Source organism: Scyliorhinus canicula, chromosome 8, assembly GCF_902713615.1.
Source record: "Scyliorhinus canicula chromosome 8, sScyCan1.1, whole genome shotgun sequence".
Taxonomy (NCBI): Eukaryota; Metazoa; Chordata; class Chondrichthyes; order Carcharhiniformes; family Scyliorhinidae; genus Scyliorhinus; species Scyliorhinus canicula.
In genome coordinates, this window is record NC_052153.1 from 11,802,901 (window position 1) to 11,829,502 (window position 26,602).

General features: G+C 47.5%; 1 protein-coding gene across 1 annotated transcript in view; it reads right to left on the reverse strand.

Moving 5' to 3' along the window:
• grin3a (glutamate receptor, ionotropic, N-methyl-D-aspartate 3A) overlaps positions 1–26,602 on the reverse strand; it is a 159,668-nt gene that overhangs the window by 14,650 nt on the left and 118,416 nt on the right. The window contains exons 4-6 of the mRNA XM_038804211.1: positions 18,521–18,666; positions 11,047–11,162; positions 4,309–4,460 (exon numbers count right to left, since the gene is read on the reverse strand). Of these exons, the coding sequence (XP_038660139.1) occupies positions 4,309–4,460; positions 11,047–11,162; positions 18,521–18,666 (414 nt within the window). The remainder of the gene's footprint in view (positions 1–4,308; positions 4,461–11,046; positions 11,163–18,520; positions 18,667–26,602) is intronic.

Sequence of the window (26,602 nt, forward strand, 5' to 3'; positions counted from 1 at the left end):
CCGTCATGCCCCTCAGCCACCCCGCGGGGCGGCGGAAGAACAAATAGTGCGCGGGTATCGGACCCGCTGCCCGCGATCGGTGCCCACCGATCGCAGGCCCATGCCACCCTTGGCACGGCCGTGGTGCGGCCGTGCCAATCAGTGCCACGGTTGTCCGAGACGGGCACTTTGCGGCCGTTTTCACGAATGCTGAAAGCAGCTGTGATCGCGGCCGTGAAAACGGCCGTAAACTCCGCGATATTCGTCCCATCGGCCTGCGGAGAATCGCTGTTCGCCGTAAAAAACGGCGAACAGCGATTCGTGTTGGGGGGCGGCTGGAGGGGGGGGGGGGGGGGGGGGGCGGTGGGGGGAGAGAATAGCGGGAGGCCGTGCAAATTGTCGGGAAGGCCCTCCCGCTATTCTCCGACCCGTCGTGGGCAGCGGAAAATCGCGCCCCACATCTTTCGGGACTTGTGGGAGGAAACCGGAGCACCCGGAGGAACACACACAGACACGGGGAGAACGTGCAGACTCCGCACAGACAGTGACTCAGGCAGGAATTGAACCCGGGATCCTGGAGCTGTGAAGCCACAGTGCTAACCACTGTGCTACCGTCGCTGCCCTACATTCTTTGGCTCCCCAGTGTTTGTCTCCATGACCAAACCACACTGGGTGAGCCAGACATTCCATCTCCTGTATATGCTGAAGGAGAGACTCTGGAACATGTTGAGCACTTCCCATAAATCTTGGCAGCCACCACTGGCAAGGACCTCAGCTCATCGTTCCACAGAATACGGCAGCGAGAGCTTAACAAAGTGGGCCTCCACCTGTCAACGCTAGTCTCAGTGTTCAGAGAGGTTGTCGTCATCACAAGCTTGTGCTACAATGAGACCTGAACTGTGTATCAATGATACATGAGTGCCAGAGAACATCCATCAGCAACGCCTCTGCTGCGACCTCCGGATTGAATGGGAGAACTCTCCTAGTGTCCTTGTTGGAAGTCAGCCTACAAGCATTCGGGCAAAACTCCCGGAAAAACAACTTTGATGGGCTCGGCACCATGTCTGGATGGGCAAAAAGTAAACCCTCCCCACCCCAGGTTCTAAGTGATGTATCAGCGGTCTCCTCTGAGCAGAGCTGAGAAAGCACATCTAAAGTGGCTTGATGTATGTCTTAATTGTTGATTCAGCTGCCGTAACCTCCTCAACATATTTTGTAATCCTTCGGTGTGGCTGAGTCTTATTTTCAGCCTTGTTCTGGAAAATGGCAATCTCTTTTTGTGAGGAGAAATCAGTCCTGGGCCGGAAGCCATTCTCGCGGAGCCCCGCTGCAGGTTTCCAGGCGATGGGGGCTGCATACAACGGGGAAACCTCATTGGCGGCGGCAAAGATCCCACCGCCATCCAATGGCAGGACGCTCCCACCCCCGCCAAACATGCCGCGGTGGCACGAGGAAAATTCTGTCCGTTCACTTTGGCGAATTAATCCACGTCGGTTTTGACGTGAAACCCCTGAGGCGTCTGCAATCCTTTCACCTCTTTGTTTTGGTCGGCTGTGAACAAAACCTTCTCAAACTCCGCGCAAGAGGGCAGCGTTGCTGAGAGCGCTTGCGGGGGTCATCTTCAAAATGTAATTTTGTGTCGGGGCAGTCATGTTGAAAAAAAAAACTGGGAATCTCTTGCACTCGAGCCTCGGATTTTCCGTCACACAGCTCCGACTGACTTGAGTGGTGATGGAACCATCAATTCTATGGACACGTGCTTGTAGGAATAGAATAGCGGTTTTAATATACTTACAACAGAGCCAGCCTGTTTGCCATTGAACTTTCGATGAACTGGCTGGCTGGCTCTGTGGCACGGATCTTTGTACAGCAGCTCCAGGGGGAGGAGTTCTGGGCGGAGCCAAGGGGGGAGCCCAGTACAAACTCTCGCGTACTCCCAGAGCTACTCCCCCTGGTGGTCAGGTAGTGCAACTGCACTTACAATATCGGTACATATATACAATGGGAACAGAGTGACATTGGTAACTTATAACACCGTGTGAATCTCATTCACCACAAGTGGTTCGCGGGCCTTGGCTCCAGGGGCATGAGAACCAGTGACTGCGACGCGAGAAACGCGAGGGCACGTGGGGGAAGACACCGGAAAACGAGGGCACGTGGTTAGGGAATCAGGAGTATGAGGACACTCGACTAAGACAATGGAGGCGCAGAGGCACATCAAACAGGTCCGAGTGACACCAATCACTCGTCAACATTTCCTGACTCAACCTTCCCAGGAAATACAGAAAACATCAGAAGAACTCACTTCGCTTTTCAGAGGATTTTAAATTCACCACTGCAAAAATGCACCGCAAGTCTTTGGGCCTGTTGTCAAATCTACTCAAATACGCCTCCAGTTTTCTTACATTTTGCAGCCAACAACTAAAATTACTAATTGTGATATTAGCACCCTTGGGTTGTCAGGCAAAAGGTTTTATTTTGCTTTATTTGTTCTTGGGACGTGGGCGTCTCTGGCATGGTCAGCATTTATCGCCCATCCCTAATTATTCTTGGGAATATCATGATGAGAAACTTTTCCAGTCCTGATTTCCTTTCAGTTAAAATTCCTTTGAGGAACGCCCCTGCCCCCAAACCCAGTTTAAGATTAACTGACCTGTTTCGGACAACCTTGAGCATCAAGGAGTTGAGTAGCCATTTTCTTGAGCGCCCTCCAAGAAATCTCTCGAGGATGCGCGTATACATAATTTAGCCCAAGTTGTCATTTTTAGTACTTCCTCTCAACTTACGCATGCACCCAGGACAATTAACTTTGCCTTGTCGCCCTCAGACCTGCTTCACCTACCAGTCGGGGCTGCTGGCAGTCTACTAGAATGCACAGAGAGTGCTTTAATCAACCCCAGCATCATTAGTGTGTGGTTTTCCACTGAACTTGACACTTCAGTTCGGTGCTAACGAAATGCCGCAACGTTTGGAGGTGCCGTCTTTCGGGTGAGACGTTAAACGCAGCCCGTCTGCTCTCTGAGCTGGTTTGTGGCACTATATTGAAGAAGACGAGTTGAGTTATCAACAGACTTCTCTGAGCAGAGCTGAGAGTGCAAATCTAAAGTGGCTTGGTGTAAATCTTAACAGTTGATTCAGCTGCCATAACCTCCTCAACATATTTTGTAATCCTTCTGTCTGGCTGAGTCTTATTTTCTGCCTTGTTCTGGAAAATGCCAATTTCTTTTTGGCATTTTCCAGAGTCTTGGCTCATGCTTAATCCTCAGCCAATGTTACTAAAGCAGTTTATCCAGTCATTATCACATTGCTATTTGGGGGAGCTTGCCGGGGGCAAATTGGTTGCTGAATTTCCTACCATGCAACAGTGGCCAACGCCCCAAAGCTACTTAATTGCATGTAGAGTGCTTTGGGACGCACTGAGGTCCCAAAGGGCGTTATATAAATGCAGGTATTTATTTTTCTCGTTCATTAGAAATACTGCCTCTGCCCTGCATCCAAGGCAGTTCAGAACCACAGTAATAGTTACAGCGCACAGTTGGCCATTCAGCCCATTGTCTCAGTGCTAGCTCTCCGAAGGATCAATTCACCTCGTGCCACACCCTCTCCTCCGTCCTGCAGCTCTATACATTCTTTTTTTTTCAAATTTAGAGATCCCAATTCTTTTATCTTTCCAATTAGGGGGCAATTTAGCGTGGCCAATCCACCTACCCTGCACATCTTTGGGTTGTGGGGGTCAGACCCATGCAGACACTGGGAGAATGTGCAAACTCCACACCGACGGTGACCTGGGGCCGGGATCGAACCCGCTGGCCTCGGTGGCGTGAAGCAGCAGTGCTAACCACTGCACCACCGTGCTACACACCCCCCTCCCGTACGTTCTTACTTTATTATCCGAGAAAAGGCGTTCATGGCCGCCCTCCCTGGTTTGCCACAGAACATGGACCCGCAAAGCTGAAAAATTCAAATGGAATAAAATTTAAATGATTTAGTTACGCCACAGAAAACTGAAAGATCACTGTGGATAAGACGGGCAGGTGTACATTTAAGTGTTGGGGAATGTGATTACGGTAGAAGGCTGCTGCTGATAATATGCAGCATTGGGAATGAGGAATTTTTCACACTGGCAGCTCTCCCTTGTGAATCCCTTGTTGAGTGGTTGTTAATATTTTCTGAAAAGTACTGTGCGTTCAAGTGGAAACTGCAGTCCAATCCAATTCAGTCGAACATAACAGGCTACAAGAGGGAACGTACCGACGGTAGCACTCCCTGGTGAAACATATTAGGCAGGCCTAGTAAATACCAAATACATCTCTTCCCGTGATTTCTCACCTCAGTCACAGCAAAGCTCCTTTTTCCGCACGGTACGGCTTTATACCATTTGTCATGCAGCGTGTCCATGAAGCCGTCGGACTTGTACTGGCTGATTAATTCGGAAATGTTTGGTGTCAACGGGGAGTTCTGCAGAAGGCCAATTCCGTAGCCTAGGAAAGAGGAACGGTCAAATATAAGCAGGGCGATCAGTGTTTTTGCTGACACCGCAAGGAACTGGCCTGAAGTTACAGCGGAAATGAATCAGTTACGACGGCAAAAGAAGATGGCGAAAGCTACTTCTGGTTATCCCAACAGATCCAAGAGTCCGGAGGCGTCCCCGAGAGATTGCAAGGAAGCAAATTACATCAAGGCAGTCTGACACTTTTGTAAATAATGAGAGCGAAGCTTGGGCGGTTTCTAATTAATATCTGAAATTAAAGGTGAGGCGAATGCCTTGAAATCGCTCTTGGGCGCTTGCTTTTCGTATGCCACGCTGTGCCGCATGCAAGAGCAGTGCTACCCAATTCAGGGCTCGCTTCTCTCTTTTTGCAATTAACCAAAGGTGTCATGATGGATCAGTGACCAATAATAAGCTGTGCGAAATTAATTAATGCAAGGTCATGGAGAAATAATTACCATTTGATTACTAGTCCATGGTGCAGCCAGTAATTGTTGCTAAACAATCCAATCTGTTTAATGTGTCAATGTGAATTGGGGAATTGGAGGGGCGAAGTGCAGGGTGTAGCTCCAAGTGATACTGGAATAAGCCAGAAACTCAAGTAATAAGCTGGAGAATTTATGTAAACCCTTCGCCTCGTGTTAAAGGAGTTAGGGCACTGATTTGGCAACCTCTGCTTTTACCAAGTTGCAAGGTTTAAAATTCTCTTTTCCATACACCAATTTGCAAAGAAGTCACATTGCTAATGCCAGCACATACTTGGAACATGTCCCTTTGTTACCCTATCACTCGAACAGCCCTCCAGGACTTCTACATCCCTCTGATTCTGGCTTTTTGCTCATCTCTTCTTGTAATCCTTCATAATATACCAGCTGCCTTGGGATAGCTTTTTATATTAAAGGTTTTATATATACAAACGTTGGTGTTATTGTTGTTTTCAGAAGGGTAAACTGACCAACATTCCTATTTCTCCAATAGAACAATATCGGATGTTGTGTGTGGATGCTATTTTTGTTAATATATTTGAGGAACATTATGTTATTCTGTAAAGAAGGCTGTGTGTATGTGTTTACGGGCGGGTATAAATGATTTGATTAAGCCGGGGAAAGGTTGATAGAGACATGGGGCGGAATTCACCGACCCCCCGCAGGGTCAGGGAATCGCCCGGGGACGGCGTAAATCCCGCCCCTGCCGTGGCCGGAATTCTCTGCCACCCGGGAATTGGCGGGAGCGGGAATCACGCAGCGCCGATCAGCGTGCCCCCTTGCGGCGATTCTCCGGCCCGCGATAGGCCGAAGTCCCGCCGCTGTCAGGCCTCTCCCGCCCACGTGGTTTAAACCACCTCTGTGCCGGCGGGATTGGTGGCGCGAGCGGGCCCCCGGGGTCCCGGAGGAGGGGGGGGTGGGGTGAGGCGATCGGACCACGGGGGGTGCCCCCACGGTGGCCTGGCCCGCGATCGGGGCCCACCGACCGTCGGGCGGGCCAGTGCCGTGGGGGCACTTCTTTTTCTTACGCCGCCGCCACGGCCTCCACCATGGCGGAGGTGGAAGAGACCCCCTCCACCGCGCATGTGCCGGTGGTGATGTCAGCGGCCGCTGACGCTCCGGCGCATGCGCAGACTCACAGCGACCGCCGTAGCGCCAAAGGCCGTTGGCGGAGCAGGAGCCACTCCAGCGCGGCACTATCCCCTAAAGGTGCGGAGAATCCGCACCTTTGGGAGGCCCGATGCTGGAGTGGTTGGAGCCACTCCGCTACTCCAGGACCCCCGCCCCGCCGGGTAGGGGAAAATTTCGCCCATGTTGTCTGTGAGAGTTGATAGATAAAAGGGGTAAGTCTGTTAACGTATGTATTTGTAAGAAGAACCCATGGTGAAGTTGATTGATAAGTAAATAGGTTGTGGTTAAACATTTGCATTAGGAGATATATGGGGACTTGGCTTTTCAGCTGTTCAATGAAGTAAGGAGCTTTTACAACTTGGAAAGGTTTCATCAGTAAACAAGGGACAGTTATTCAATTTTATTGGACCCAAAAAGGCACAGCAGAATGTTTTAATATTTTATCATTTAAATAATAATCCCTTTTGCTGTTATTCCTACCAAAATGGATAACTTCACATTTGTCAACATTGTATTCCATCTGCCAGACCCTAGCCCATTCACCTAACGTATCCAAAACCCTCTGCAGACTTCCGGTATCCTCTGCACTTTTTGCTTTACCACTCATCTTAGTGTCGTCTGCAAACTTGGACACATTAATGGGCGGAATTCTCCGCAAGGCCCGACGCCGTCGTGAAACCCGGAGAGGTTCACGACGGCGTCGGGAGCCTCTCCTAGCCCCCTATTCTCCCCTCCCCGGGGGGATAGGAGGGCCGTACTGGGAAACTCGGCGGCCGGGCCTTGTCCCTGGCTTCAAGGCCCAGTGTGCCAAGAATGACGCGGCGGCGGCGCCTAATGACGTCAGCCGCGCATGCGCGGGTTGGGCAGCTCAAACCTGCGCATGCGCGGTTGCCGTCTTTCCCCTCAGCAAGACGTGGCGGCTTGTTCTTGCGGGGCGGCGGAGGGGAACGAGTGCGTCTCTTAGAGACGCCGGCCCGACGATCGGTGAGCACCGATCGCGGGCCCGTCCCCTCCCGAGCACAGTCGTGGTGCTCGGTCCCCGATCCGCCCCCCACAGGCACCACACTTACCTGGCGCGCCATGTTCACGACGGCAGCGACCAGGTGTGGTTGCCGCCGTCGGTAACAGGCCGGGAACGGCAGGCCGCTCGGCCTATCCGGGCCGGAGAATCGCGGGCTGCCGTGAAAAACGGCGGCCCGCGTTTCTCCGAGCGGCGTGTCGCAAAACCGGACTCACCATTTGGGGGGGGGAGAGAATAGCGGGAGGTGTGGGAGCGGACCTCCCGCTATTCTCCCACCCATCGTGATTGCGGAGAATCGTGCCCATTGCACTTGGTCCCCAACTCCAAATCATCTATGTAAATTGTGAACAATTGTGGGCCCAACACTGATCCCTGAGGGACACCACTAGCTACTGATTGCCAACCAGAGAAACAGCCATTAATCCCCACTCTTTGCTTTCTATTAATTAACCAATCCTCTATCCATGCTACTACTTTACCCTTAATGCCATGCATCTTTATCTTATGCAGCAACCTTTTGTGTGGCACCTTGTCAAAGGCTTTCTGGAAATCCAGATATACCGCATCCATTGGCTCCCCATTATCTACCGCTCTGGGAATGTCCTCAAAAAATTCCACTAAATTAGTTAGGCATGACCTGTCCTTTATGGACCCATGCTGCGACTGCCCAATGGGACAATTTCCATCCAGATGCCTCGCAATTTCTTCCTTGATGATAGATCCCAGCATCTTCCCTACTACCGAAGTTAAGCTCACTGGCCTATAATTACCCACTTTCTGCCTACCTCCTTTTTTAAACAGTGGTGTCACATTTGCTAATTTCCAATCCGCCGGGACCACCCCAGAGTCTAGTGAATTTTGGTAAATTACCACTAGTGCATTTGCAATTTCCCTTTCCATCTCTTTTAGCACCCTGGGATGCATTCCATCAGGACCAGGAGTTTCGTCTACCTTTAGCCCCATTAGCTTGCCCATCATTACCACCTGAGTGATAACAATCATCTCAAGGTCCTCGCCTGTCATTGCCTCATTTCTATCAGTCACTGGCATGTTATTTGTGTCTTCCACTGTGAAGACCAACCCAAAAAACCTGTTCAGTTCCTCAGCCATTTCCTCATCTCCCATTATTAAATCTCCCTTCTCATCCTCGAAAGGACCAATATTTACCTTAGCCTCTCTTTTTTGTTTTATATATTTGTAGAAACTTTTACTATCTGCTTTTATGTTCTGAGCAAGTTTACTCTCATAATCTATCTTGCTCTTCTTTATAGCTTTCCCAGTCCTCTAGTCTCCCATTAATCTTTGCCACTTTGTATGCTTTTTCCTTCAATTTGATACTCTCTCTTATTTCCTTAGATATCCATGGTCAATTTTCCCTCTTTCTACCGTCCTTCCTTTTTGTTGGTATAAACCTTTGCTGAGCACTGTGAAAAATCGCTTGGAAGGTTCTCCACTGTTCCTGAACTGTTTCACCAGAAAGTATTTGCTCCCAGTCTACCTTAGCTAGCTCTTCTCTCATCCCATTGTAATCTCCTTTGTTTAAGCACAAAACACTAGAACATAGAACATAGAACAGTACAGCACAGAACAGGCCCTTCGGCCCTCGATGTTGTGCCGAGCCATGATCACCCTACTCAAACCCACGTATCCACCCTATACCCGTAACCCAACAACCCCCCCCTTAACCTTACTTTTTAGGACACTACGGGCAATTTAGCATGGCCAATCCACCTAACCCGCACATCTTTGGACTGTGGGAGGAAACCGGAGCACCCGGAGGAAACCCACGCACACAGGGGGAGGACGTGCAGACTCCACACAGACAGTGACCCAGCCGGGAATCGAACCTGGGACCCTGGAGCTGTGAAGCATTGATGCTAACCACCATGCTACCCTCCTGCCCCAACTAGTGTTTGATTTTACCTTCTCACCCTCCATCTGTATTTTGAATTCCACCATATTGTGATCGCTCCTTCCGAGAGGATCCTGAACTCTGAGATCATTGATCAATCCTGTCTCATTACACAGGACCAGATCTAGGACCGCTTGTTCCCTCGTAGGTTCCATTACATACTGTTCTAGGAAACTATCGTGGCTACATTCTATAAACTCCTCCTCAAGGCTGCCTTGACCGACCTGGTTAAACCAATTGACATGTAGATTAAAATCCCCCATGATAACTGCTGTACCATTTCTACATGCATCAGTTAATTCTTTGTTTATTGCCTGCCCCACCATAACGTTACTATTTGGTAGCCTATCGACTACTCCTATCAGTGACTTTTCACCTTAATATTCCTGATTTCCACCCAAATGTCATCCTTAAATAACAGAGCTACACCACCTCCCTTACCATCCACTCTGTCCTTCCGAATATTTTGATACCCTCGGATATTTAACTCCCAGTCGTGATCATCCTTTAACCATGTTTCAGTTATGGCCACTAAATCATAGTCATTCACGATGATTTGCGCCATCAACTCATTTACATTATTCCGAATACTACGAGCATTCAGGTAAAGTACACTTATGTTGGCTTTTATACCTCTGTTTTGAATCTTAACACCTCGATCAGTAACCTCTCCTAAGTTATATTTCCTCTTAACCTTTCTCCTAATTTTCCTTGTCGTTGAACCCATATCTTCATGTGACAATCTGACGCGTCGCTTACCATTTATATTTTTACTTCCATTGCATACCTCAACTTCATTTTAATTAACCATCCGATTATTTGTGTTCCACATTTTTCTTTGCTTTTTTTTCCCCTTCTTGGATTAGTATCCTGAGGGGGAATTCAGCAACTTCATAATGAATAAGACACGTGTGGTACATGCCCTGAATTTGTTAAGTTTCAGACCTAAATCACTCGGCATTCAGATTAATAGGTATTCAGATTAATACTTGAATTATCTGACATCTCAGCAGAGTAACCACTTCCAGAGATAAATCACATGAATTTTGATTTTCTGCAATACTTTAATATAAAATTAATCAAATACATGCATCCACTTAAAATGGAAAGCAGGACAAATTTGAAGCATTTCAAGGTATGACACAGATGCAAACTGGGATGGTTTGGTTAGCTTTAAGATAGCGTATTCATTCATGAATCATTTAGTAGCATCAAAACTGCTTGAACTGACACTGCTCAAATTCAAAAGAATGAATTATTTTTTTGGGGGGGGCGATAACATGCAAGGGTGATAACAGATACAACCAGGGGTTAGATAAATGCTGACCAGAGAAAATCTAAACCCTGATCCAAGATCCTGGATGGAGACGTGCAACGCTGAGTGAAGCTCCAGTAACCCTCAAGATGTTCAACACCATCTCGGACAAGGTAGCCTGCATGATGGCACATCATCTATCTTAAATATTCACTCATGTATCTCAAATATTCACTCGCTCCATCACCGGCGTACAGTGGCAGCAGTGTATACCCTCTATAAGAGGCACTCCAGCCACTCACCAAGACTTGCCTGGTAACGCCTTCTAAACCCATGACCATGACCCATGCCATCCAGGAGAACAAGGGCAGCGGGCGCATGGGAATACCACCACCTCCACCTCCCCCTCCTAGGCCTACACTATCCAGGCTTGGAACGATACCACTGTCCCTGGGTCAAAAGTCTAGAATTCCCTGCCGAACAGCAGGATGAAGGGGCCTGCGCCATGTGGATTGCAGCGGGTTCAAGCAGGCAGCTTCCCACCACCTTCTCAAAGGAACTTAGGGATGGCCTTGCCAGTGACACCCACATCTCATAATGAAATATGAACATACCTCCTTCCCTCTACGGTGGTTTGGGAGAGGGGGGGGGGGGTTGGATTAAGAAACTCCTTTCAAATTATTGTGCATTAATCCCCCTCCTTCTTGCAAACGCGAGCAATCCCGGCGAAGATCTGCTGTCCGCTTATCTGATTGCACATAAAGAAATGCATACCTTCAATCGCAAAGGGTTTTCCAACAGTTAGCAGCTTGCAATCAGCATCGATTGAGACCTCGTAATCTAACAGCGCTTTGTCCATTATAAAGGCATCAAGACTTTGTGGATCAGTCCTAGGTTGAGAAGTTACAGCTTTAATCAGCAGCACATAGTTTATTCCGCATTTACATCTACCATTCTGTTAAGTGCTTTCCTGAGGACAGTTGAATTCAACAGGAGTAATAGTGATCTATTTTTTCCCCCATCGCCTTTGAAAGAGTTCTTCCACATGAAATCACAGAATGGTTACAGCACAGATGGGGGCCATTCGGCCTGTCCGGTTGGTGCTGGTGCGTTGAAGAAGCAATTCAACCACTGCAGTTCTATTCAACAATTCAACACCTTCCCGCTACCCTTCGCATTCTTCTTTTTCAGACAATCATAGAATCCCTACAGTGCAGAAGACGGCCATTCGGCCCATTGAGTATGCACTGACCCTCCGTAAGAGCACTCTACCCAGGTACATTGACCTGCTCCACCCCCCCCTCCCTCCCCTCCCTATCCCCATAAGTAACCTGCACATCTCTGGACGCTAAGGGGCAATTCAGCATGGACAATCTACCTAACCTGCACATCTTTGGACTGTGGGAGGAAACACTGGGTGAATGTACAAACGCCACACAGACGGCAGCACGGTAGCGCAGTGGTAGCACTGCAGTCTCACGGCGCCGAGGTCCCGGGTTCGATCCTGGCTTTGGGTCATTGTCCGTGTGGAGTTTGCACATTCTCCCCGTGTGTGCGTGGGTTTCGCCCCCACAACCCAAAGATGTGCAAGGTAGGTGGATTGAACACGCTAAATTGCTCCTTAAAAAAAAAACTCCACACAGTCACCCAAGTCCGGAATTCAATATGATCTCTGGCGCTGTGAGGTGGCAAAGCTACCCTCTGTGCCACACTAATCTAATTTCCTCTTGAATGCCTCGATTGAATCTGCCTTGTGCACAAAATCTACATCCCACATTTATCGGTGATGTGCATCTTGGAATTGAAGTCATTGAATAAAATTATTAATTGTCAGTAATGTGCAATCAATTGATTAGGAGCGGATGCAGAGAGTCTCAGGGAAGCAATAATCCTGGTCTACCAACCCCATTTTATCATCTTCATAGTTCCCTCAACGAATAGCACCAGACACAATCACTCATCTGATTTATCAATAAACAGGTTTTTAAATGCAAAATGAAGTGTCACCTTTTGAATCAATATATAATTTACTTTTATTGAAAAATAATTTATGAAAAACCAACTTGTATTATTTCTAAAGCCATAGGTTTCAGCTGAAAAATATGCAACGCCATTGCAATTCAAAGAACATTAATCTGCAAAGTTAGGAAAATATTTTGCATGGTGTTTATTCTAATCTACTGCGAAGATCGGCCGTCAGAAGCGGGGAGATTTCTGAAACTAATATCCAATGGAATGTTTCAACTTAGGAAAACAGCTCCGCTCTGACTCAATACTAACACTTAATCGTGCCTCTGAGTCAGAAAGTTGTGGGTTCAAATCCCACACCAGGGTACAAATATAGATCATTTTTAAAAATACATTTTGAGTACAGTACCCAATTAGTTTTTTCCAATTAAGGGCCAATTCAGCGTGGCTAATCCACCGAACCTGCGCATCTTTTGGCTGTGGGGGTGAAACCCACGCAGACACGGGGAGAATGTGCAAACTCCACACAGATCACAAATGTAGATCAAATGTAGAGTGTAGGTCAGACAGATAGAGGGTGAGATGATGCCTTCTGCCCGTCAGGTTGAGGTCTGATCTCATTTAAGTAGAGTACTGGTGCTAATCGCGTTAGTCACGAACATACAGTTATGGTTACATAGCTTTGAACAGCACAGGTCTGCGAAAGAAAAAAAAAAACGTTTTTGTTCAGCAAAGGGAATCATGGAAAGACAACTCGGCACCTTTATGTTGGTTCCAAAGTCTTATCAAACTGCTGATCTCAAAAAGGATCACTAAAGGCATGATTCAATGAGTGTTTCACAAGCGTAAGTGAGATCGCTTCACTTGCTGGGCTTCTTTCACAACAATGACAACTAACTGATAAGGGCCTTAATTAAAAGCTTTTAAAACAAACAAGTGGGAGAAAGGCTGCTTGAAAGGCCAATTCCTAGTTTGGAAGCATAATATCTCAGTTTGGGAGCAGCGAGCTTCCTGTAAGAAAAGGCTGGAAGTTGCCTAAAGGAACAGTCGCCTTGAGCATCACGAGAGAGAGACACCTTGAAACAGAAACTCTTCCAAACGGGAAAGACTGAGGGAGGTTTCCAGAAAAAGCTATTGGACTGCTGCACTATAATTTTTTCAATAATCTTTATTAGTGTCACAAGTCGGCTTACATTAACACTGCAATGAAGTTACTGTGAAAAGCCCCTAGTCGCCACACTCCGGCGCCTGTTCGGGTACACTGAAGGTGAATTCAGAATGTCCAATTCACCTAACCTGCACGTCTCTCTGGACTTGTGGGAGGAAACCAGAGCGCCCGGAGGAAACCCACGCAGACAAGGGGAGATCGTGCAGACTCCGCATAGACGGTGACCCAAGCCGGGAATCGAGCATGTGTCCCTGGTGCTGTGAAGCAACAGTGCTAACCACTGTGCTACGGTACCGGCCCCCCCCCCCCCCCCCCCCCCCCCGGCTATCAAGAGCTACCACAAAAGTAAAACCAGGAGCCTTCACTCACCTGTTCTGCTTTTTCAGTCCACCTGCAAACTCCAACATTTCAGCGACAGAAGCCATCGCAGCTGCTAAACCGTTTCAACCCCTTTCCTTCGGAAAGAAGGATTTCAAGTAATGAGCCCGAACAGCATCTCGGAGAGATTTATTTGAATCTCATCCTTAAGTATCTTTATTTTTATTTGCCTTTCATCCTTGTATCGCTATTTTAGCGAAAACCTTTATCGCTTCTACCCAAGCAAATTTCAGCAGCAGTTTCCATAATAATCGAACCTTCTAATCTTTTTCAGTAAGAAGTCTGACAACAGGTTAAAATCCAACAGGTTTATTTGGAATCACTAGCTTTCGGAGCGTAGCTCCTTCAGCAGGTGACTCACCTGAGGAAGGAGCTGCGCTCCGAAAACAAGTGCTTCCAAACAAACCTGTTGGACTTTAACCTGGTGTTGTAAGACTTCTGACTGCGCCCACCCCAGTCCTACGCCGGCATCTCCGCATCACGTCGACAATCTTTTTCAGGACTAAGCTTGTCTACTGGGCTAGTCTTAAAATGAACAGCTCATAGATTTGAAGTGAGCACGGGGCTACATGCACACACACAGATTCGCAGCACAGGTACAGCTTGAAGGAAAGGCTTTCTATCAGTTCGTGACACACTACTTATAGGCACTTGAGAGGGCATGAAGACCAAATGGTCAATCCTCAATACTGTACATGAGAGGGGCGGAAGTATTGTTTATCACACGATGCAGTACATTTTAATGGCAGGGGAATTGAATTCTCACCACTGCGAGGAGATTAACTGAAGGCTCAACGTTCTCGAGCAATTGAAGGCAAAACTGAATGTCAGAAACACTTCCTGCTTTTCCTGTGACAAGCGGTAAGTGTCTCTATAAATTGTTGCAGCCCAACTTGCACCATGGCGGACTGTGAGGGTGCCGAGGCAGCAGCAATTGGAGCACTGATCGATACGGAGATGGTGTTGAAGATCCCAACAAGGTCAGTTGGGTTAAGCTCTTTTCCCACCCACTCCCTGTTTCTGGCTGAACCTGGTTGCTGCTCCCCCTTCACCTCAATCTGCAGCCCACTGCTGCCTCATTGTCTGATACTGAGTCTCAGGGCTGAACCCTAATCAGTTAACTGACCTCTGCGCCAGAGTCCGACAATTTATCACACAAAAATCTCAAGACTTTCTGGAGGTTGGGGCATGGGGGCGATGGGGCATTGGGGAAGGAGGAGGTGGTATAGAGGGTTGAAATCCCCCCAAGGTTGACATTTGTTTGCACCATTTTCATTTTGGGGAGTTACCACAATCACAATTTTACCGTCAATTACACACCACAAGCTAGCACGCTCTTATCAAAAACGGCTGAGCACTTCACTCAGATTTATCACCACAATGTGTCAATGAGAAGGGACAATCAAAAGAATATTCCATTCGTTACTTTTTTTCCAAATTAAGGGGCAATTTTGCGTAGCCAATCCACCTACCCTGCACATCTTTGGGTTGTGGGGGCGAGACCCACACAGACACGGGGAGAATGTGCAAACTCCACACGGCCCGGGGCTGGGATCGAACCGGGTCCTAGGTGCCGCGAGGCAGCAGTGCTAACCACTGCGCCATCGTGCCGCCCCCTTTTCCATTAGTTACGGCATAAGTGGAACCTTTCGAGAGATCGTCATGACCAATTTTTGGCAGACATGGAGTTAAATGTGAAAGTAAGTCAAAGCGAAACAACAGCAAGAGTGTTTGGCTGCTTTCGGAGTATTTCCGATGTTTCTGAAATGTGTTTTCTCAGGGGCCACTTAGCTACCAAAAAGGAGGGTCAGTGTCATGGATTTTTGCACTGCCGTACTTTGCTCAGAGATGTGCAGTGTGAATTTCCGGTATATGTGTGTTTTCAGGGTGACCATGCCCACCCACTATGACCCACCCATTTGCTCCCTGTAACCTACCTACCCATTCAATGTGACCTACCTACACAAATATAAAATCAGGATCCATGCCTGCCTGTGTTTATCTGAGGAATTCTGTGCAGCTAGGCTCTGATTGACAGTGGCAGCAGTGTGTGGGTTGTGGTGCAGGTTGTAATGGTTGCAGATCAGTTACCAAGTTACTGACCAGTCAGAAAATGACTAGTCGTTCAAAGGGCACGTCACCTCTTACTGCTTTTCAAAATAAATTCAGAGTACCCAATTATTTATTTTTCCAATTCAGGGGCAGTTTAGTGTGACCAATCCACCTACCCTGCACATTTTTGGATTGTGGAGGGGGGCGGGAAACGCACGCAAACACCGGGAGAATGTGCAAACACCACACGGACAGTGACCCGGGATCGAACCTGGGTCCTCAGCACCTGAGGCAGCAGAGCTAACCACTGCGCCACCGTGCTGCCCTCCCCTTACTGTTTCTTTTAACCCAAGCCTGGGTGGAGAGGTGTTCTGCACTGTGACACCTGGGCTGGGAGCCCCAGAATGCTTACGAATGGGTAACGCCCACTTCAGCGGGCGCGAAAAAGGCCGGGCTCTTAGAGTCGCAGAACGATGACAACATGGTCCATTGTCTCGGTGTCAGCTCTTTTGAAACAGTTATCCAATTTGTAACACCCCCGTCGTCTTACCTCGCGGTCGTGCACATGTCTTCGCTTTAAGAATTTATTCAATTCTTTGGAAACTTATGGTTCAATCTTATCCCAAGACTGTACCCTCTCAGGATGCACATCCCAGATTGTGACAGCTTGCTGCACAATGAAACTGTTCTCATCCTTCATCAGGCACTTTCCTCCATGATTCTGCATCATACCTGAATATTGGTTTAATTTATATATTTCTTGCCTTCCCAAGTTAGCGAAGGCAACGGGGGCTGAAAATGTGATTCTGTTTTGCTCTCTTTATGCAGCCACCAGCATGTGAATAGCTTCCATCCTTTAAATTTCACCCACAACACATTTCTAGCAGTCCCTCTGCTTGCCCGCGTCGCCCAGCTCCCACGCACAGGTGGAAGCAGTACGGAGTAGAGGTGGACCCAGGGAATGGAGTGCGGTCAACATGTTTAATTCCTGTCTGGCACAGCCTGTCGGCTCCAAGAACAGAAAGCACAATAAAGAGGAGCCGGAGTAGACCAGACGGCCTGTCGAGCTCGTTGGGCTGATCAACACAATCGTGACTGATTGCGGGCTGCTGCAACTCCCCTATCCTGTCTGTTCACCATATCCCTTGATTCCCTGAGAGACCCACAACCCGTCTATTCCCCAACCTTAAATACAGTCAGCGGTGGAGCATCCACACGCGGAGAATTCCAAAGATTCACAACCCTTTGCATGACGTAATTTCTTCTCATCTCAGTCCCAAATGATTGGCCCTTTACCCCGAGACTGTCACCCTGCAGTCGAAATAATCTCTCAACGTTACTGGCAGCTGTGAAGGATAAATCCACCAATAAAATTTATTCTGATCAGATAGTGTTTGAGACAAAAAAAGGCCACTCACTCATTGCATATTTGAACATGAAGCTCACATACTTCGGATGGGGCTGTGTTAACATTTCACTGAGGAAGTCGGTTGCTGTGGCAACGTGGCTTTGTACACCGAGCATAGAATTTAGGAGCAGGAGTAGACCATTTGAGCCTGCTCGCCGATTTAATAAGATAGCGATTGATTTGGCTGTCTCAGCTCCACTTTCTTGTCTGCCCCCTGTAAGGGTCCATTCTGTTTATTCTCTTATTTCCCCTTTCTTTTATTTTGTCGTTATTATTTCTGATCTATGACTGATTAATGGACATGTATCTTCATGTCAGGCAGCAGAGAGAATGAGGAAGTCAGACGGTACAGGAGGGGACACTCTGCTAGCCTCTGCTAGCCTCAACAGGAGCTTCAGACCTCTCGGCCCCAGAGAGAGAGATGAGGTGGGACTCGGTTTGATTGACTGGCCAACGAATTGACTGAAAGGCCGTACTCTGCCCGGTAACAGGCGGTGATTGGGTCCCATCCCAGTGGGATGTTTCTCAGAGACCTGAGGAAGCCATTGAGTCCCCGACACAGAAAGACATGGACCTGCTCTCTCTCCCTCTCCAGAATGGCGCTGAGTGCTGTATTCCGGAAACCGCAGAGAACCTGAATGAATGAATCTACGGGGGAACCACTACACGTTACAAACAAAGACAAGAACCTTCTCTCACTCTCTCCAGAAAGGCTGTCGGTGTTGTAATTCTGAAACTACAGAGACATGCATGTTGTATCGTGGCGTTATGGATAGCAACAGTCGAGGCTCCTTCCAACGCATGGCTTACTGCTCTACCATCGACGTGTGCATTTACAGGTTCACACTCAACCTACTTGGCCACATTTGCCCTCAAGTCCTGGCGTGGCACTCAAACCCAGAGCTCCTGACTCAGAGACAGGGAACATAGCCGCTGAGCCACTAGATCCCCTATGCATGCTTGCAACGGGCTTTTAAAAAAATAGTTGAAGTGGAGCACAAACCAGCAGGTATTAAACAAGTGAGCATCATAACATGGACAAACATTATCATCGACCTGAACTGTTGACTCCGTTTCCCCCCTTGCCAGTCGATGCTTGACCGGCTAAGTATTTCCGATATATTGTATTCACTGAGCTGTCCTTGTGATACAAGAAGCTTCACGACACATACTTAACATTCAGGGAGGAAAGCAGCAGCAGCAGTGCGCATATGATTGCCTGACATCAAGGAGACAAAGGAGTTTGATAATGTGGAATAGGACAGAGTACTTACTTCAAGTATTTCACACCATCTGGTGTAGTTGGCACGTCATATCTTCTCATATACTCATTCATCTCTGGAAAGCTCTTCTTTACATAGGCCTCTGCGCTGCTCTCTCGAACAGTCCCAAAGCGGAAACCTTGTGATGGGTGGTGAAGCTTGAAGATAAAATTTAATCCGTGAGCACAATGCGTGTGACACCATTAAAAAACGCACAATAATCCCTCCCACGGTGTTTACCAAGCAGTGCGCGGAATTGCTGTAAGTATCAAATGAAGATTTCAGAACTGATGCAAGATAACAGTTTTCAGTTGGCTGCAGAGATCTCGATGCCAAGCAGGCTTTAGCGCAGCGCGAGCACAGGGCTTAAAGAAAACCAAGGGGAGAAGGTTCTGGAAGGAGAGATCATAGCTGTTCTTTTCTTTTCCAATTTAGCGTGGCCAATTCATTTACCCTGCACATCTTTTGGGTTGTGGGGGTGAGACCCACGCAGACACGGGGAGAATGTGGAAGCTCCACACGGACAGTGACCCGGGGCTGGGATTGACCCCAGATCTTCAGCGCCGTGAGGCAGCAGTGCTAACCACTGTGCCACCGTGCCGCCTTAGATCACAACTGTTCTGTATTAAATTTGAAAGGTGGGAGAGGTTTGCATTCTGTTACAAAATGCAATGAAAACCTGAGTGACAACCAATCCCAAAGGCACTTTTCAGCTGAGCTTTGTCCACATACATCTGAGATAGAATTGCTGAAGGTCCTGTAACAGGTACTGGCGGCGGTGATGGGCTCGACAATGTCGTCATCTTGTATAAATCCCTCTGTGGACTCGCTTCTTCCCATCTCTGCAACTTCCTCCAGCTTACAACCATCTGGGATTTCTGCGTTCCTCCAGCTCTAGACCCCTGACCGTCAAATTTTGTTTGTTCCGGTGAACTGCCCTGGGATGTTTCTCTACTCCATTTGAGGAAACTATATAAATGCAAGTTGTTGTTGTTATTCGAGCATTAACGTCATGTGACATCCTTACCCGTGGGAAACAGCGGTTTGATGTGGAGAAGAACTCATGGTTGCGCAAGGTGAAGTTTGCTGAACCCATACTAAATTTCAAGGACAGGGTGGTGAAAATGATCCTTGGTGGCTTGACTGTGGCTGTAAATGTGCGTTAGCAGTCACAGAATTTACAGTGCAGAAGGAGGTCCTTCAGCCCATCAAGTCTGCACCAGCTCTTGGAAAGAGCACCCTACCCAACCGCACACCTCCACCCTAACCCCATAACCCAGTAACTCCACCCAACACGAAGGGCGATTTTGGACACTATGGGCAATTTATCATGGCCAATCCACCTAATCTGCACATCTTTGGGCTGTGGGAGGAAACCGGAGCAGCCGGAGGAAACCCACGCACACACGGGGAAAACGTGCAGAGTCCGCACAGACAGTGACCCAAGCCGGGAATCGAACCTGGGACCCTGGAGCTGTGAAGCAATTGTGCTAATCACTATGCTACCGTGCTGCCCGAGGGTCATCACCCTCGCCTGAGGCCTGGAACATCATACATTGCACAAATTGCCACTTCGAAAGGGCCGACAAAAATGGCTCGCCCAACAGTACAACTTCAAAGAAGAAAGTCTGGGGATCCAAGTTATTACCTCCCCCCTCACCTACCAGCCTCACTACTTCAAGGGTAAAATAGATGATGCCTCCAACAGCCTGCCAACCAATTAATGTGGGGTGTGTCATTTTCAAGGCTATGAACAATCCTAATCTTGCCATCCCTTTAATGTGATATGGGTGTCACTGACAAGGCCAATAATTGTTGCCCATCACTGATTTCCCGTGAACTGAGTGGCTTGTTAGGATAAGGGGGCAGGTAAGAGTCAAACGCATTGTTATGGCTCCAGAGACTCATGAGGCCAGCGAGGTACGGATGGCAGGCTTCCTTTTCCAAATGGACACGAGTGGACCAGATGAGTGTTTACTGTTACGGACGCCTGGTCAACCCTCAATATTGGCTATGATACTGACCAGGATGCGTAATGCGTAACATTTCAAGATAGTGCAGCAAAATCAATTTGTTCCAGGAGTGAGAAAAAACGAAATAGGGCATGGTCATTTTATAAACAAACTTTATGAAAGTAAAATAAAAGGAAACAATATTTAAACTCTTAAACATCAATTCTACCATCGACAGATTACATGTAGTTTTTTAACAAATAGGCAAAGAAAATCGAGTGAAGGTTGGATTATTCTGGTTTCGTTGCTAATGCTTACTTGTGTTGTAATGCTGTATGTCTGTAATCAATTCACATTCCTAATGCACTCTGGGCATCAATTCTGCAATGGGGAATGTTAATAGTGCGAGACAGTAACAACATACATTTCCATTTCTAATTTCTCATCCAAGACGGGCGCCCAACTGATGTTGATTAACTCAACTATGGTAAGTTGCACATTTTTACTGATTACTCTCTCCTAATGCCTCCTTCCCGTTTTACAAAATAACATCAAGCTTTCAAACAGAACAAGCACGATTTGATAGAAAAAAAGCAGGGTCCCGTTTTGGGCACGTTTGGTGGTGGGGCGTTCGCCCGGCGCTTGCAGCGGCGAAAACGACCTTGTTATTAAATGGGACTCTTTTTCGGGCTTCGGCGAGAAACACACTTAGACTCATTTCCTGCACCATCGAGCCCCCGCTTGTCAGTGTTGGAAGAGATCGGAGAGCCATTTCTAAATTAGGGAGTCCTTGAGGCTCTCACACCCATCTCTGCAGAGGAGGGCATCTGTTGGCCCGATCCCTGGTTGGGCAAGAGGGGCACTGCCAGCCTGGCACCCTGGCAGTGCCCATGCCAGCCTGGCAGTGCCACCTGGGCACCATGGCATTGCCAGGGCAGGACCTGGGTGACACTACCAGGGTGCCAGGCTGGCAGTGCCACAGTGCCCGGGTGACATGGGGAGTGCTAGGGTACCAATCAGCCCAGAGCTCGACCACCTGGGGGCCCCCAATCGCTTGGAAGACCCCTCCCACGCCCCAAGTGCCGTTTAGACATGGTCCTCGTTTGTGAGAACCAGTATTGAACGGCGCTATGCAGAGTCTCTGAGGCGAGGCCATTTGATCCCGTGCTTTGGGTAATTCCAGCGCAGACATATTCAAGAGAGACTTAACTACTCATCTGACTATGCAAATCTGGATCACGCCCAGTGACGGCGAGATCCAGATTTTGTTAGATCTTGTGAGGCGTAACGAACACTAAGTCTCACGAGAGACCTCTCACGAAATTTACCGACCTTGCTGCGTCCTAAGTCGGACGCGACGAGGCCGATAGATCGCGCCCAGTGTTTCCTTATAGGGAAAATCAGCAGAAAGGTGATAATCGCTTCGTGACATTGTCACCTGCATCCTGCAACAACTCTGATTTTTTTTCCAGCTAATTTATCCTCTGCAGAATGTCTTCCATGCACGCCTGAGTGCAAAATTAATTTTGTCTGCACTAACTACCTACAGTCAAAGCTTGTTCTGGAAAATTAAGTAAAATAGTTGGTACTGCAGTCTTGGCAGACTGAGGCGATTAACAAAAGCCTTCATCAATCTTCGTGCTTGGACCATCTGCTTTCACTAACATTAACCAGGATGTTGCGGGAGAATTTGCTATTGCAGACTGGAGAACTAAATCCCGCTTTGAGTTCACATGTAATCACTGAATATTTTGATGGTGTGGAATTCGAGAAAGAACGAGTGGGAGTAATATTCTCCATATTAAATGAGCTGATCCCTCGTGTCAATGCTCCCAGGTAGGCTGGGTGTGACCTGCCGAGTTCAGCACTGTTTGGCACTAGTTTGAGGTGAACGATGCTGGTGACCTGGGAATGCACCGCATCAGTGCCTGGGGGGTGGAGAAGAGCAGAGAATTCCAAGGGTCTCCGGCCTTGCGTCCTCTGTAAACGGAAACCCATCTAAACCTCCCACTACCAGTACCTAACTCCCTCACTTCATGTATTTACGGACCAATAACGGCTCCCGGACTGGCAACATCTCGATCAAACAAAAACGTCCTCCTTGTTTTCAAGTCCCTCCGTGTCCTCAACCTTCCCTGTCGTAGCCTTCTGCAGTCCAACAGCTCTCTGCGATCTAGGCGCCCCTCCAGTTATGACCTCCTGATCACCCCTAGTTTTCACTGTGCCTCTAGTGCCAGTCATGTGTTCAGCTACCTGGGCCCAACAAGCTGGTACCCCCTCCCTAAACCTCCCCACTTCACTACGGATGGGTAGTGAGTGGAGAAATCAGGGCTGCTTAAACTAACCCCTGTCCCGTCTGTAATGCCATACTTAGGGGCGTCTCTTCATTTTGGCAAGGTTCACAAAACACATTGCGAACAGAGGAATAACGCAACAGAGTTCAAGGTTTAGGGCCCAGGGAGACAGGCAGACTGTGGATGGGAAATCTTTTGGGAAACGAACAATGGATGACTTTATGGATAAGCTAATTTTGAGAACACTGTAATTTTTAATATTTTTTAACGTTATTACTAATGACACTTATTGAGTGGGCTTTGCAGGGAAACAAGGTGGTCAGTAAATGCATCTAGCGAATAGTTTTGTGAGGTATTTGGCTGGTTGGTTTTGTGATGGATGTTGGTTCTAATTTGTAGCATTGTAGAGAAAGTGAGCGATTTGGTTGGTTCTGCGGTAGTTGCTGGTCCTGATTTGTACCTTTTGGGGGAAATAAATTGACTGACCTGATTGGTCAGTTGATTTTGTGTGACTTGTCCTTTTTTATAATCAGTAGCACTTACAGTATTTGCACAAATCAGTGTGGCCAACATCATGTGAGAGTACCTTTAAGAAATAGGTGTTTATAAAATAGTTGTAGTGGATGTACCTTTAAGAAATGGGTGTTTATCAGTCTTGTCAGAGTGTGAGTGGAGCTGGGCTGTCATCTGCTTTTAACTTTCGCTTTGGGCTGTCTGCTACAGAGTTTAGTTTTGTTTTAGATTTGGAGAAGCTGTGGTCGCAGCAAGATGTGTATGAATCCCTGCAAGTTAAAGAATGTTCATTTGGTGATTTTAAAGTGGTAACTGCTCTCAGTAGAAAAGTTAAACCTGATGTCGTTCTGTAAAAAGTGTTCTTTTTTGTCTTATGGATGTTGCAGGGAAAGATTAAGAGTTACTTATAGAGTACTGTATTCTTTGGGGGATGTATTGGTGTTGATAGTTGTTAAGATGTTTACTGTGGGTTTATAAAGTGTTAACTGGTTTCATAAATAAACATTGTTTTAATTTAAAATTGCGGTTTCATCACGCCTATAAAGTAGGCCTGTGTGCTCCCCATAACCACAATCTATTCGAAGTTCAGGTGAACTCCATGATACACTTTGGGTTTCTCTAAACCCTGGCTCATAACACCAATTTCCCGGATGATGCTTTTCACACATAGACCAAAGAACAGCAAAGAACCATACAGCACAGGAACAGGCCCTTCGGACCTCCAAGACTGCACCAATCACGATACCTGTCTCAACTAAAACTTTCTGTCGTTTCAGGGTTCATATCCCTCTATTCCCATCCTATTCATGCATTGGTCAAGATGCCTCTTAAACATCGCGATTGTATCTGCTCATGGGTTCATGTTCAGTGCGACCTGGCATGCACGCCATGAAAGGCTTTTTTAAGTGGGAGCAGAAACTGAACAACAAGAGGTGCTTCAAGTGTGTTTAAGGCATTCCTGCCTCGCAGCGCCTGCGACTCTGGTTCAATTGCAGCCTCGGGTGACTGTCTGTGTTGAGTCTGCACTTCCTCCCCGTGTCTGCGCGGGCTTCCTCCGGGTTTCTTCCACAGCCCAAAGACATGCAGGTTAGGTGGTTTGGCCATGATAAATTTCCCTTCAGTGTCTAAAAGGTTCGGTGGGGTTACTGGGGGAGGGTGGGGGGAGTGGGCCGAGGTAGGGTGCTCTTTCCAAGGTCCAGACTCGGTGGGCCGAATGGCCTTCTTCTGCACTGTAGGGATTCTATGAAATAATCTTGCTGAGGCCTCAGCTATAACTGCTGTGTAAGCAGAGCTTAAATGGGCATCATCATCATCAGTAAAGTTATCCAATGGTGTTTCCCACCACCAGTGGCACGCTGCTATAATGACTGACACTTCTGGCTACACACTTCCTCTTCAGCACCTCCCTAAACTTTCTCATTGTCGAAAATGGCCACCCTGGGCCTGACAGCTCCGAGGACCCGGGTTCGATCTTGTCCCCGGGTCACTGTCCGTGTGGACTTTGCACATTCTCCCCGTGTTTGCGTGGGTCTAAACTCACCCCCACAACCCAAAGATGGGCGGGGTCAGTGGATTGGCCACGCTGACTTGCCCCTTGATTGGTAAAAAAGAATTGGGTACTCTAAATTTAAAAAGAGAATGACCAGTCACACCCACAGCTGGAATGAAGCCTGCCTGATATTATTGGCACAATTTGAGTTTTTAATTAAATTCATGTAAATCACTTATTTTTGAATGATCAGAGCTAGAATAATAATCTTTATTTTCTCTTTGCACACTTCATCATGCAGTAAACATTATGCTCTCTGGAATTCCAGCAACCAGAGCTCTTGACTAATCTGTATTTTTTAATGTTCCTCTATTTTGAATTGTCACCTTACCAATCAGGACCACTTACACTGATATCTGGAACCCGTACTTGTGCACCATTATTTTTTTTTTTTTACAAATAAATACTTATATTAGCTTTTCCAAAATGTAACACAATTAACATTACTCATGTTTAATTAACATTTGTTGTGGCCTTCGCCTCTCTGATTGCACGACGGCAAATCTTACTGAAGTGGCGGTTGGCATCGCCGCCGGGGGTAGCGGCCTGGTTTGGTGACCTGTACGGCTTCCTGTGGTTGGGGAAGGTAAAGTATATGAGTTAAGGGGCTCAGCAGGAGGGTTTGAGAAAAGGGGTGTCATCGTGGTGGGGGGATGATGAAAAAGGGAAAAATCTGTACAGACTGTATAATAGATTACTGGGAAGTATGTTTCCCGGGGTGTTTATTTGCTGTAATCTGTTTTGATAAATGTTTGTGATAAAATACATTAAAAAAAATATTTAATTAAGGTTTAACAATCCTTCCCTCAACCCGAAAACAATTAATCAACTAACTACCCCTCCCCCCCCCTCCCCACCCTTTAGCTGCTGAGGTTAATTCCTTAAAGTGACATATGAACGGGCGCCATCGCCAGTGAAACCCCTCCTCGTTCCCTCTTAAGCTAAATTTTACCTTCTCTGGGCTTAGAAAATCCATTAAGTGTCTCAGTCACACTGATGCACAGGATGCAGCAACTAACCTCCACCGTATTATTTTATGTACTGTTGAAGGTTACAAGTAGAAAGATTGATGTTCTTTACTTCCTGGGCACTTGCTGCCTATTAGTCTGTGCTGCAGGTAACGCACAGCATTCCAGTGGTAAAGGGAACTCCCGGTTAACCGGCCCCACTCATTGAATAACAGATAATGAAGATTCTACTGTATTGCTGCCCCCACTGTCATGTCAGTGTCCCTTTGAGAAAGGTTCGGCATGATTGTGGTCCCAACGCTACTTTCATATCTACGCCCCCCCCCCCCCTCCCGCCAGATACCGCTTCTTTCCCTTGTTCATCAAGAGTGTATCTACCTCGACCTTAAAAATATTCAATGACCCTGCCTCCACTACCATCCAGGGAAGAGAGTTCCACTGACTCACGACACTGAGAGAAAATAATTCTCATTTGCATTTTAAATGGGAAACCCCTTGGTTTCAAACTGCCTTCAGGATCTTATACATTTCACAAGATAACTCTCATTCTTCTAAACAATGAATACAGGCCCAACCTGTCCATAGAATCCACAGAATCCCTGCAGCACAGAAGGAGCCCATTCGGCCCATCGAGTCTGCACTGACCCTCTGAAAGAACCCACCACCCAAGCCTACTCCCCCGCTCTATCCCCATAACCCCACCTAACTTTTAAAAAAATAATAATTTTTGTTCAAATTTTTCAACAACAAATTTTCTCCCAACAATAAAGTAAACAAGGTGTAGAAATAAACACAAAGAGAAATCCCCCCCCCCCAGT